Source organism: Monopterus albus, unplaced genomic scaffold, assembly GCF_001952655.1.
Source record: "Monopterus albus unplaced genomic scaffold, M_albus_1.0 scaffold103.1, whole genome shotgun sequence".
In the NCBI taxonomy this organism is placed as follows: Eukaryota; Metazoa; Chordata; class Actinopteri; order Synbranchiformes; family Synbranchidae; genus Monopterus; species Monopterus albus.
This window is the reverse complement of record NW_018127983.1, coordinates 2307315-2321357: the sequence shown is the minus strand read 5'-3', so window position 1 is coordinate 2321357 and position 14043 is coordinate 2307315. Positions and strand designations below refer to the sequence as shown.

The following is a 14043-nucleotide window of genomic DNA, read 5'->3' as shown; positions in this document are numbered from 1 at the left end:
ATTGTTTCAGCTAGTGGAAGAAATCATTTTGTGCCCCTGAATTTGGATTGGCAAAATCCTTTACCTGTGCTGTAGTTACATGCAAACAAGTCTTTATTATGCACTTTCTAATGAAGTACCTTGCGGTTATGTGACTGCCAGGAAATGTTTATAATTAAGCATTATTCCAGTAGGGACTGCATACCCTCAGCTTGTTAACGTCCTAAACACCACCTGAAACCTCTGAGGTGGTTTGAGTAGCATTTTATGCTAGTTCTTAATGTAGAAATAGGATCTTTACACCACATAGTGGCCTCGTGTAACTTATAGAACTGACAAAAATAACATTGGCTTGCTAATACAAGGCCTGTTTAGACTGAAGTGTAAAAAACTATTATTGTGGAATAGGCTCAACATATCTAACCTGAGGTTTAATAATGTTTTAAAAGTACAATGGTTTACAGAATTAACTGACATTTGTAGACAACACTACCAAACCTTGTGCAAATATCTATGATGTTGGTACCCAGTGTGACCGGAATAATGTTAATAATAATAATAAAACTATTTCAAATTGTTGTTCACACAAAATAAACATTTGTTTGTACCATTTCTAATTAAATATTAAAATTTTAAGCATCGGCCTATTATGTCTGTGTTTCACTGTTTCTCCAGTTATCCCAGTTTATTTATCCGACATGTAATTCTCCATAACTTGAAAATTAATGAAACAAAATTGTTTGTTTTGGATGCACAAATGATGTGCAAATGAATGCCTCATCACATTCGATTCATGTGCACATTAATGGAGTTGAGGAGTTGAGGTCTATGCCTAAAACGTTTAATGTAATGTTTAATTTGTTAAAAACGTCAGTTTTAATTTGGATGCTAACTGGTCACCTTCTGTAGTTAATGAGAGCAGGTTTCTTTGGGTTATTAAGGTGCAAATGTTATTTTCAAAAGAGGGGGGCATTGCACCTCTGTGGACAGGCACACAGCAGCAGCACTGCTGCTCAAGAACTCATAGGGGGGACTAAATGTAACATGTTTGACTCCTTATTTCCAGCTGAATGGATGAAAGACTACATTGTGATTTGATCAGGAGGGTTTTGTGCATTTGCTACAAAGACTCTCAGCATTTCATTACAGTGACAGAGGGTAGAGTAGGAAATAGAAGATGTTTACTGTGGTGTGTGCTGATGGACAGTAGCTATGCCCTGCAGGGTAAATGGGGGAGCAGCTGTCTGAGTTACATGGCAAAATCTATAAAGAACACATCATGCTATTTTCCATACACTGACCACAGCAAGAGCTGAAACGTCCAGCCAGAAATAAACTTATTTCCTGGAATGGCTATTATGGATTAATAATTAGTTTTTTATTACATCTGCAAAATATGACAATGGCAGTTCTGAATCATAAAATTTGCTCGTGCTTGCTGATTTCAACATTTTACGTTAATATGTGTATATGGTTAGAAATTACTATTAGATGAAAAAAATGACTTCAATTTTTAAGTCAGTTGGTTAATTAATGAATAGATTGTCTTATGTAATGTAGGTTCTTTGTAGAAAGGACAAGGTAAAACTTATCAATTGATAACAAAAATATAACACTAAAGATAGTTTAGATATTATACAATAACAATGTAGTAGCCTATAATTTAGATACTTGTCTAATAGGAAAATTGCTCATGACATGTTCAGAAATGGCAGATTGCTGGTCATGGGTCATCACTGGGTCATTAGAAGGTTGTCACTAAACAGGGATGTCATGTTCTCATGTCAATGAAAAGCGCCATTGAAATGTTATTTTTACTCTGGAGAGTTAACATAATGAATGTGATGTACAGGTTGGTCAGTCAACAGTGACTCATATTTATTGTAATGTACTAAAGCTGAGCAATGTCAGACCTGCATTGCATACTACGAGAAGTTAAATTTTAAAAAAACATTTTACCCTCTCATGACTATGCGCTAAATATGGAGTTGGCAGCTAGCTCCGCTTAGCGCAAAGACTGGAAACAAGTGTGCTGTAGTTAGTTTTTGTTATCATGCTTTAGATGTACACTCAGCTAACTGCACATGCTACTTAATCCATAAAACAATGACAAAGTAAAATTCTCAGTTTGTGGTTTTCCATTTAGTTTTATACAAATGAGGGGAAAAGTGTTATATACCAGGTTTTAGAGATGCTAGTAGGAATTTTTCCCCTACTTTTGAACAAAGTCAGCTAGCTGTGTCCTGTTTCCAGGCTATGCTAAGCTATCCAACAGCCTGCCAGCTTCAGAAATTGGCCAAAAATCAGTGTGTTTACTGTATATGGGTTGATGAAACAATACAGAACTCAGCTCTTTCATCAACAAGTAGTGATAAAATTGATAGCATTTTAAAGTATTTTTATTCAAAACCAAATATGACATAATCTGTATTGTGTAGTTATTTTCAAGAATCACCGTGTTAGTGCGCTAGCTGTGTGGACATACAGCTCCAGAACCAAGTCTTTCCACACCTAGTGAAGAAATTAATGTCCTGTGTTGGTGTGTTATTTGGAAATGGAAAAAAAAAGATGAATGAATCGACCCAAGTATGTCTGTAATGGAAACGGAAATCAGCTGAATTTGATCATATTTGCACTGCATGCAAGCTGTAACAAATCTGTGGATCTGAAGCAAAGATGATGAAGTAAGATGGTACATTCTTCACCGGTTTTTGCCGCCTGCTATGGGCATACTCAAATTAAATGTAATCAGCAAATAGATATCATGCATGCAAACTGACCTTGGACATGGCTCATCTTTGAAGCTAATATCGCAGAGATGTGTTTTTAATTTCAAATTTGCTACAGAACTAGAAGTCTGTGGAAGAAAATAAACACACTGACTAGTGAAATAGCTTAACCAGATAACCCACAGATAACCTTGAAACCTGAGGGGGGCATCAATATATTTAAATAAATGAGAACAGGGTATCATGCGCCAGAAATACTTGGGACGTGATTTTCCAGGCAATCATTCCCACTCTTCCATTATCACTACTGTCAGTAAGGCTTATCTCTGTCTGCCTGCCTCACCCGTCAGGGCTCAGACACATCCTCTGAGCAACCACGACGCATTGTTTTAATGAGGTTACAGCCTGGAGCAAAGTGATCTGTTTTGTAGATGTTATTATGGTGGCCTTTTGGCTGGCCCCTAATTTCATCAGTAAAGAACTAATAAACAGCAAAGGTCTTAAGGGCAAATGGACCATGCTCAGGGACCTTTTGCCACCCTAACAGTGGCAGCTACATAGCCCTACATACCAGAGATAGTTGTTTGAATAGTGAAGCACCCTATTTGTTCATAATTAGAGCATCATATATTCACATTGAATTAGTTTTGATTAGCCTGTTTACTCTTAAGCCTGAAATTCAGGCTTAAGAGTAAACAGTGCTACAAATTGCACAAAGAACTTACAATGTGAAGACCCAAGATTGCACATTTTTAATGTTAACAACATGGTGTTGAAATACAGGACATTATGCTGTTTTTAATACACTTTACATTGGCAGCAGTTGTCAGTTTACAAATTAGGTAAATAATTTTATGGCATTTATTTTAAAATCAGGCTTTAAAAGTACATTAAAATAATGTTTTGCATAGATACATAGATGTATCACAGGTGTTCTCTTGCATTAACTACTGTTAGTTAACTGCATGTATTTAGCTGCACTTGCAGATGTAGGGTATAGCAGCATTGCCTGTTAATTCATCAAACGGTTCAAGTGACATCTCACCATATGGTTTGAGTTTGATGATGTAGTAGTTTACATTCAGTTGTCATGGTAATAAAGCCAATTAATTATGTGACCTTTTAATGACACAAACTTGCATAAAGAGTTTCCACCACTAGCAGAGAACTGGTGTGTTATCATTGTTTTAACTAATGACAACACTGGAGAATTACACTCAGTGAAAAGAAATTAACTTTATTTACAAAAGACAAAATGTTTTTGGCCATCTGGCCCTCATCAGACACACGGTCATACAGTGTAGCTGCCTTTCAAATAGTGAGCACCCAGGTAAATAGCATTGCACCTGGCGAGGAAATCATATGCATGATAAACATTGAGCCTGACCTTTTCATACTCAGCCAGCACTGAGTCATCAGGTTTTATGTTTATTAATACAAATTTGCTGACGTTTACCATGTTGGACTTAATGACCTAAAACAAATTTTTGTTTGGATTGAACTTGAAAGAGTTATGTTGCTGACATGCAACTCACAAGAAATACCCCCCAAAAAAGTCTAAATTGTGTATCAGGGGTTCTGAGTTAGTCCAAAAACTGCTTGATCTTATATTACCATAATGCAGCTGTAAGTATTTTATGCTTTAATCAGAATTCATCAGAGAAATTACTTCAAATGAGGGAAGAAAGAAATGGGGAATATGGTGTAATGTCTTGTGTGCACTTCAACCAGACATGTTGTGGTTCATGTTCAGCATCTTAAACCCCTAGACTACCAAGGGCGGTTGTCTTTTATAATTAAAGTGATGGGACCCTCCTTGCCTGGTAGATGCCAAACACCACACCCCCAGTTTGTAAGACAGGTTTCTGTTATAAACAGAGGCTCAGATGAAGATAACTTGTTGTAACAAGTCAAATTAGATGAGAAAATGCAGTGTTGGCCCTGAAGAACAACATGTGAGTGTTTTCTCATCTGAAATCCCTATGACAGGATGAAATTATTTGTCAGTGAAAGTGTAAGGTGTGGGTAAAAATAACAACTTGGTCACAATTAGTTAAACATTTTGATTAGATGTAAAGTGACTCCTACCTTTGTCTTCATGGTTAAAACACTAACTACTTGGTAAAGATTAGGGACCAGCTGGTTGGTCATGGTTAAATGAAATCAAAATGAACTGTCAGCAGAAAGCAAGAAACAAACTGTTGTCTCCTGTGTCTTGTTCATCTATCGATCTACCCTGACGTCCTCCCTCTGAGGGACTGTGTATCATCATACCCTAATTGGCAGGTTCAGACATAATGTATTATAGGATAATATGTATATTTACAGTTTGTCTAGCAGGTGTTGATGAACTGATTTGTCTGTCGTGACAAGAGAAGTTAATTAAAGTTTCATTCAAATTCAGATTCTCAGATTCCTTTGTATGTTACAGTTTCATGCTGCCTAATAAAACACACCAAAATGATAATAAGTATCAATGAGAGTATTGTTTAGGTTTTTTCTCTGATAAAAAACAGCAATACCATTTTACAACTTATTTGGTTCACGCAACAGCAGCTGAATGAAACCAGAAATGGTCAGAAACAGGTATGAACAGAGTTGTAACTTGAACTTTCATTATACTAAGAGTAGCAGGAAACATGACAGTGTCCTATTATCCTGCTCCTGTACAGTCAGTCTCAAGATGTCTTCCCTTTTGAAACATTTTTGAATTAGACATTATCTACTTGGCAGCTGCTCTCACCCCCTTATTTAAATACAAAACCTTATTCTGGCCACTGGGGCAAAGAAAGTCTGTTCTGGTGCACAGAGACCAGAGCTGCCACAACAAGCTCTGCAGGAAGTAGTCGAGTGATTATCAGTGGCTCTGTGTTTGCTGCTGTGTAATAATTTGGATGTTTGTACTGAGCCTTTAGTAATCCCCATCATAATAAATATAGTAGTGCATTTCTCTTGTGGAAGCAAAGGGTGTTTCAAAGGACGTTTCATTTGAATTCAACTTTATTTGATTCGATTCAATTCAATTTTATTTGTATAGCACCAATTTACAACAACAATCCTCTCAGTTTAATCTTTATAAGGACCAATGAGCTTATCAGAAGACATGTTTGATGCCAATGTGTCTTCAAGCACTATCCAGTATCTGTTTCTACCACTGTACCTCAACTACAGTACTATTACATCTCAAATGAATTCAGAAAACAGAGGGATCTGAAGAAAAACAGCTATAAGTCTCCTTCACCATGTTCTTTGTGATATCCCTTTTAACTCAGCATGGCTCTAGGGGTGGTGGCTGGTTCGTGACTCCACTACTTTGGTCTAGACTGAAGAAGTCTACCTCAACAACTACTGGATGGATTGCCATGAATTTTTTTTAATGTTTTTTTGCCGTTTATAGGTTTTCTAGAGGAGGAATCCTCTTTTTTTAGCATTTGTGTCCTCTTCTGGATGAAATGAAATCCCTTTGATGACATTTCATCTGGTCAAAATGTTTGTCTGAACTTTTTTGCTAATTGGAAAATGGTAGCAAGCTAACATGCTAAATGAAACATGTAAACAGGCCTGTTATAGGCTAAACATCAGCATGTTAATGCTGACATTAGCATTTAGTTCAAAGGTAGGTAGGTAGGTAGGTAGAACTTTATTGATCCCACAGTGGGGAAGTTCCAGTGTTCCAAGAGCAGTAAAGGACAAAACAACATTACACCATAAGAATAAACACCCCACACATACCTTGAGAAAACAAGATCCAGGTACCCGAAAAACCAAACAAAAATATAATATTTCAGAGACAATCAAGAACAAGAATAGACCTCCCACACTTTGTTCCTGAGACACAAGTCAAAAAAGATACCTAGGAACAAGAAAAAAAAACAGTATTGAGAGGAATCAAGAAAACAACCAGGAAATCAAGCACTGTTTTGCCAAAGTACAACCTGCGAGCTGCAGTAGACTCATGATTCAACCTGACCACAGCCTCCCCATAACCATAACTGAGTAGGTTTAGCCATGCTAGGGTATTGTGGGAGTAATTATTCATCTAAGTTTTTGCAGAACTATCCATCATCATCACCCAGTATGTCTACTGTCAGCATTTTGGCCAGTGGGATGCTTGCTACTCCCTTGCATTTTAATGAGAACTGTATCAATATTTACGACTCTTGCAAAAAATTTGCAGTTCTGATTCTCTGGTGGTATCTTTTTTCCCACTGCATTTTAAAGGAAGTGGAGCTGACAGATGTTTCCCCAACTGGGCCCAAATTATTGCTGCTGTTACATTTTTACAAATCTTCTTCACAACAGCAACAGTTGCAAGATGCACAGTAAAAAATAATTGAGTGGTGGCTGTAGGGATAGGAGTATATGAAAGCAGGAATTAGACACAATGAAAAGCAGATGTGCACTGTAGTTCTGAAATACTGTGTTTATTCTATAAAAGACTGATATTAATTTGTGCACATCTGAACCAAAGCTGTATCATTTTTATTCACTTACTCATCACTGCAGTGCATCCAAAAACATCTTTTTTTAGTCTCATTCTCATTCATAATTGCTTATTCACTTACTCATCACTGCAGTGCACCCATTTTTTGAGTCTCATTCTCATTCATAATTGTGATACTTGTTTGCCACATCAGCAAGATGAATGTGATATACAAGAAGCTCAGGTCTTGGCTGTTTGCTTTGAACAATGATATTGTGTGACCTGACCTTCAGTCAGAGGCACTGTGATCTTTGGCGCAGTGCAGACTGTATGTTACAGTCAGATCAAAGTATTGTGAATGAAGCCCTATATTCTGTAATTGCCAACAGATCTGCTCTAACTTGAGACTTTTAAATAGACAATGGTGTCTATAAATAGCTTAATGGTGTCGAACCTAGTTGTGCTCCATTTTGACTTTTGTGGACCTCTTGCTGTGACTCACACACTATTCCTGAACATGCGCTGTTATTTATTTTTAGATCATTGGAGGATGACCTCTCGCATGGGATCAGATTCACAGCCAGACTGGGATAAAATGGATTACTTTGCTCACTAAACAAAGCCACACAAAAGAGCCTGTTGGGTTACATTAATTGCCAGAAACCACTGGCAAGGTGCATAATATACATTAAATGTGGTGTGGTTGTGTAAGAATATGACATATATGTGTATTGTTTAACTAGACTAAGCTAGGTGAGCCTTACTCTGAGTTTTCTCTCAGATCTGTGAAATATAATGTAGAACATCAGATTCATAAATATTTTTAATTTGCTATTTTTTATAGTTTGTGTTATAAAGTTGAAATTTTTTTGGAACTAGCCACTTCCTGGAGTCATTTTACATAGTTTCTGCTTCATATTATTTGGCATTATTGTAATGTAAATAGTAGATGTTCAAATAGTATTTTATATGGAAGACAAACATATATACTGTATATGCACAATAAACGTTTTGCCAGTGCCCTGCACTTCACCACACATGTTGAAAAAGCATGTGACAACATTTCAATCTTGAATCATATTTTAACGTTGAATTTTACATTACAAAACAATAAAATCTGAAATACTGCACAATGTCAACAGCTGTGTTGGTCACTAGCAGAGGTTTTTTGTCACTCTCCACTGAAATATGAAAGCAGAGACTTGTCATCACTACTGCCATGTAACATCACACTGAACACTTAATGAACAAGTAAAATCTCAGTTTCTAAACGCTTTGCTGAACCTCTCTGACATCTTGCCCCGAGACAAAATGTGGTCAAACTATGTTTTTACGAGGACATAAAATATGTAAGCATGACCCAAAACAACAACTGCAACACACCCCATAAATAAAAGGAGGTTCTTTTCTAACAGGGCCTAATTTGTCTGCCAGACAGCTTTTACAAAAACACTGTTTCACAAGAACAGGAGAAGCTGTGGAAAAACTTTTAGCTGTCATCCTGTGAGACAGTGAAGAAAATGGATCAGTGATTCTGCACTGATCCAATTTAATGTGTTTAGTGTTTATCATTCACTGATCTGTATCTGTGCAGAACAACTTTATATACAAGCCATGTGAATTATTGTATGTGGGTTAAGGCAAGGTAGCACTTTGACTCTCTTTTTGTTCGGCGATGTATTGATATACAGTAATACTGATGTTATAGAGGGGTACATGTTGTCTTAGATTTTTGTTATTCTAATATAGCTTTAATATGTCCTTTTCTGGCCCTTGGTCTTAAATGCTAAACTAGAGTTCAAGGAGGGGTTAAGCTTTTCATTTTAACATAGTATATACTGCATTCTATATAGTTTACATGCTAAAATTACCACTGGAAATGTAATTATTCTAACAACGTGCCCTTAATTTCAGAGGTGGACAAAAGAATACTATGACTGTTTTCTTAATGTTGCCTTCTATTTCATTATTGTTTGAATGTTAGCTCCATGAGTTGGTTTTGTTTACAGCTGACTCTGTAAAGTGAATACCCTCTGTAAGGGTCTTAAATAAACACTTGATCGCTATGTACATGACATCATGTGCCAAGACAGAGACTAAAGCTACATGTCCTGCGCAAAAAGCCAGCATCCTCATCAGTGGATAATCCATGTAAAAAACAAGGCACTGCACTGTTTTTCTATTGTTAGTCCTTTAATGTTAAGAGCTTTTGCAGCCTGTAACTATACAAAAAAGACAACCACTCTGCAAAGTAACGCCCTTAACAATTACATGATTAACACATGAATGCATTTTTCAGAGTCAAATAAAGCATCATATTGCATAAATATCTGCCTTGGATGTAATCTGCTGTCTTTTAAGGTAAACCCTGATCTATGGTGAGTTCTTGTTACTGCTCTGTCTCAAAGTCTGCCTTAAAATGTCATGAGGTCCACTTTGCTCACATTGCTGCTTACATTTTTCCTGTGAGCAGCAAATGACACATCACTCCTGGATGCAAAACATCTGGACAAGAAAAGACTTGGAGGAGTTTAAACTGAGGCAGATGTGAGGGAGCACAGCAGACAGACTGATCTCTTCACCATGAATCCTGCTCTGGTGGCGCTGGTGTTGGCTTTGCTGAGCACAGTGGCAGCTCAGTCTCACGACCATCATGACATGGGCTGGGTCAACGGCTACCGCCAGGGCTTCAGCTTCCAGTGTGCCCATGGAGAGGTCCTTGTGGCCATCAGGAGCTACTTCAGTGAGCAGGAAGGCTCGGATCGCTTGTGGTCATTTGAGTGCCAGCCCACACCTGAGGGTCTGGGGGAGCCCAGCGACTGCTGGTGGGATGACCTCAACCGTGCTGGGTTGGAGTGGTGGGTCCTTTGTCTTATCTCAGTGTTTTACTCACTTGTTGACCGCCTGCCATCTACTTGGACATTTACAGCTGTGAGCTGAGGCTTGCTGGAAGACGTCACATCTGTTCAGGGTTTAGAATGAAACCAGGAAGTGCATAGTTTGCTTTTACACCCTGTAAACTGTATTGATTATATTATTGATTGATTGTATTGATTGATTACTGTACACTGATTGTCTTTGCCAACAGTGATTCAATGCAAAGATATGAATTAATAATATAATACCTAAGTAATTCAAATCAGTCCTTGGGAACATCTGAGTCAGGTTACATGTCGACAATAAATGCCACAGTATAAAATATCATTTAACATTTTTCTGTGCATTAATAAATCTGCTGCTACACAGGTAACATGATGCTTTTACTGCATGTTTGTGTAGACATGGTGTAAAAGTGTTTACTAAGTCAGAATGTATGTTTAATTTAAAGTTGGTTGCCTCACACAAGGTAATCTTATGTATCTTACCACCTAGAGTCACAATAAGGTTGAAAATTGTTAGCTAGGTTGGCATGATTGGATATTCAGAAGTCCACGAGTGGTAGGCTACTAAGACAAAAACACATATTTGTGTGTGTAAACAACAATTTTAAGTTTAGATTAGTGCCAGCAAAACTAGTAAATCACTAGTGTGAAACTAGCTAGTTGCTAAATTTAGGTTGCACACCACACACAAACTTGGTAATGGAGTTATGAACAGCTTGTACAACCCTATCCTTATAGTCTGCACAACTTTTCAGTGTCTCTTTGCTAAAACACAATCTGAAAAGGCTTTTCACATGTGTATTTTCTGTTACTGTCATAAAAATCTGAATTCCTTCTACTGTTTTCTCATTCAGAGTAACAAAGCCAGGTCCCCCTGGGACTGCATGAATCACCATCTCACTCCAGAACAGCCACATGTCTTCAACTGACAGTTCCTGGGAACATGACTACCTCAATTGAATTGAGGATTTATCCAACTGTTTGTGTCAGTGGCCCTTCAGTGTTATTCCATTGCCTTGTATTGGCCACATGCTGCACCATTTTCCTGCAACATGCTATTTCCAAAACCTGAAAAAAACAAACTATAGCAAAAGTCCTCAAAAGGTTCAGCAAGTAAATGAGAATTTGTATTACTCACTGAATTGCACGAAGGAAGAAAACCTACCATCTATTTCTTTCATATGACTGGTTTCCTTTAAGTGCAATCAGGTAATGTGACCCCACTCCAAATACCACAGCCTCATCTAAACATGTTCCACTAACCATCAACAGCAGTGAAAGGCTGGTCTAATTAAAGGACTTAAAGGATCAACCTTTAGAAAACCTGTTTGGGGGGAAAATTTTAGCCTGAAACAACACTGTGAATTATAATCTTAACACTTAGCTGAATCGGCTATATCTGCTTCACATTACATTTTCTAAGCTCAAGCAGAACATACTTGTGTTCTTAAGATTTATACCGATTTGGGCTTGACTGCACCCAACCCACTGATTCAATGACAATGTGAACACTCTCCCTCACTGTCATGCTGGTTGAATTACACTGGCTAGGACATTACCCTGCAGGGTTACTGACCCATTTGGCTGAATGGCTGAAGGCTGTGTCCATGTTGCCATGCCAAATGTCGAGACATGCTGTAGCTCCTTGGACCTAGCTGGTATTGCTGAATCTGTTGTGGTGATCGCGTTGTATGAATCATAAACAAACTGCACCAACCAAACCAGTATTTACTTCAAAAAGATAAACACATTTTCTATTGGTCTAAATATATATGTTTTTCATTTTTTAACTCTCAGGAACACACTTAAACTTTGCATCTAAATTGCATCTTTTTCATTCTCATAAATCAGGGATTTTCAGCTAATTATTACCGAGGGACCATCATTCTGATTAAGGACCACTGTTATGGGGTGGATAAACTGACTGGACATCATTTTACTCCTGAAAGTCACATTGGCTTCTCTAAATTGTACATGTTTGTATGAATTAGACTATTCACAAACATTAAATAATACATGGAAATGTGTTTAAAAATATTGATTCCTGACAGTGCTTTGATTGCATGGTCAGGGACTAACTGCAATGTCTTCACTGACCAGCAGGGGGGCCACCGATCACTGGTTGAAAACCCCTGTCAAAAATGAACATTGATCTTGTTTTTACTAAATAACTTTTGTGTCTTCACAGGACTTCAACCTGTACCCGCAATGGCCTGGTAGCGGGGGTACAAAGCAAGTACTTTGAACCGGTTCTTGACCGGGAATGGCGGTTCTACTGCTGCTATTACAAACGCCGTTGTCCGTACTCCTGCATGTATGTTTTCACAGGCATATTAAAAAAAAAAGTGTAGTCTGTCGTACTGGGATGCACATTTATTCAGTCTCTTATTGAGAATTAGATGAAATGATTGATATTCTCATATCAGTTCTTTAAATATGATGCAGGAGCCAGGAGATGCTTAGCTTAGCTTAGTGTTTAGATGGGAAAAACAGGGAAACAGCTAGCATGACTCCACTTTCAGTTATGATAATGATAATAATGATAATAAGTTATCAAAATCTGCCTTGCTAAATAAGATATTTGTTTAGTCAGTGCACAAACAGAAGTAACAAACATAACAACCTCCTGATTTTACAGAGGTTATGTACTTGGCAATACATTCTTTTTCTCAAGCTGTTCTTACTCTCCACAGGAAGACCAATGACATTCCTGAATACTACAGAGAAGAGGGAGAGCTGGTGATCCCTAGTTATGGTTACTTCATCCGAGGTGCCCAGACCACCTTCAGTGGAGTGCTAAGGTTCGTTCAAAACAGCTGGGCAATGTGAATCTACCCAAAAATGGCTGAAATTCTCCTATGGCTGAGTTGGAATAAGATATTTTTTTTGTGAGGCTTATGATACCAAAACAACAAAGAACCCATAAAATTTGGTCATTTATCATTGCTGAACTGACAGGCTTTTGTCTTTCACTTTGTTTCAGAGATCGGCAATGGAAATACATCCTGTGCAGAATGACAGACTATGACTGCGAATTTGAGAATGTATAGACTTGTTAACAGCATTCAGTCTTTAACATAAGGGATTTCTAACTAAAAATCCATATTCACTTTTACATTTAAACCAAAACATAATACTAACATTAGAAATAACTCATATACTTTGTGTTTTCACTCATGTATTTCCTATTAAGTAATGGATCACCTACAGTCATGTAATATATGCCCATATAATCACTGTTTTAGTATAGCATGCAAAGTTAAGGTAACTGTTAAAATAAACATTGACACTGAGGATCTACAGTAGATTTGGGCTCCACTGGACTCTTTGGATATCTTGTGTTTTCATTTATTTGCAGGAGGAACTGGATGGCCTTTGGCATCATGTGAAAGTGGTTTAACAAAACAAACTAAACTATTTGAAACTGTTGTTCATGGTGGTGGAAAACAATGCGTCAGGCTCTGCCCCAAGAGCTCTTAGTTGATGTCACATGACTGATGGTGAAGGCTCACATCAATTTCATGCTTTCAAAAAGAGTATTCTGAGAGCTGCAGGGTGTGGCTGGTACCGGAATATTGTCTTGAAAGTAACACTTGGAACAATTGTGTTTGTGTTGTAATGGTTGTAATGAGAGGCTCATTTAGAATTACAGGCAACTTGAGCTTTGCATGCAATGAAATATGGATGCTTTCAACTGACTCCACATTGCTCCTTTATTGCTCCTTTATTAAAGTGTCTGGTTCTGTTAAGCAATTATAGCCCTGTACTGTACTGAAACTCATGCAACCTTGCTGTGTTACAGTGTGATTAAAACCATCCCTTTACTTAGATGACTGTGTAAGTGTGTTTTTAACACACTGTAAAGGTACAATATGTTCATTAATTCAAAATTATTTAAGGATTTTGACAAGAAGCCAAAAAGTCATCTTGTCAGAGTAGTTTTAAATATACGAGTATTGATAGCATTTAAGCGGCTGAATACAACACACTAGACTGTTGAGGAAAAAGGTTGTGAGAGCAAGGATAAGAT

The 14043-nt window shown here is 37.5% G+C and overlaps 1 protein-coding gene across 1 annotated transcript; it reads left to right on the top strand.

The window, feature by feature from the left end:
* The first annotated feature begins 9642 nt into the window (after positions 1-9642).
* On the top strand, positions 9643-13825 carry dpt (dermatopontin). Its single transcript, XM_020610042.1, has 4 exons — positions 9643-9989; positions 12202-12327; positions 12707-12814; positions 12997-13825. Exons 1-4 carry the CDS (start codon positions 9715-9717, stop codon positions 13061-13063), a joined length of 576 nt encoding a protein of 191 aa, XP_020465698.1. The 5' UTR covers positions 9643-9714; the 3' UTR covers positions 13064-13825.
* Positions 13826-14043: the final 218 nt, after the last annotated feature.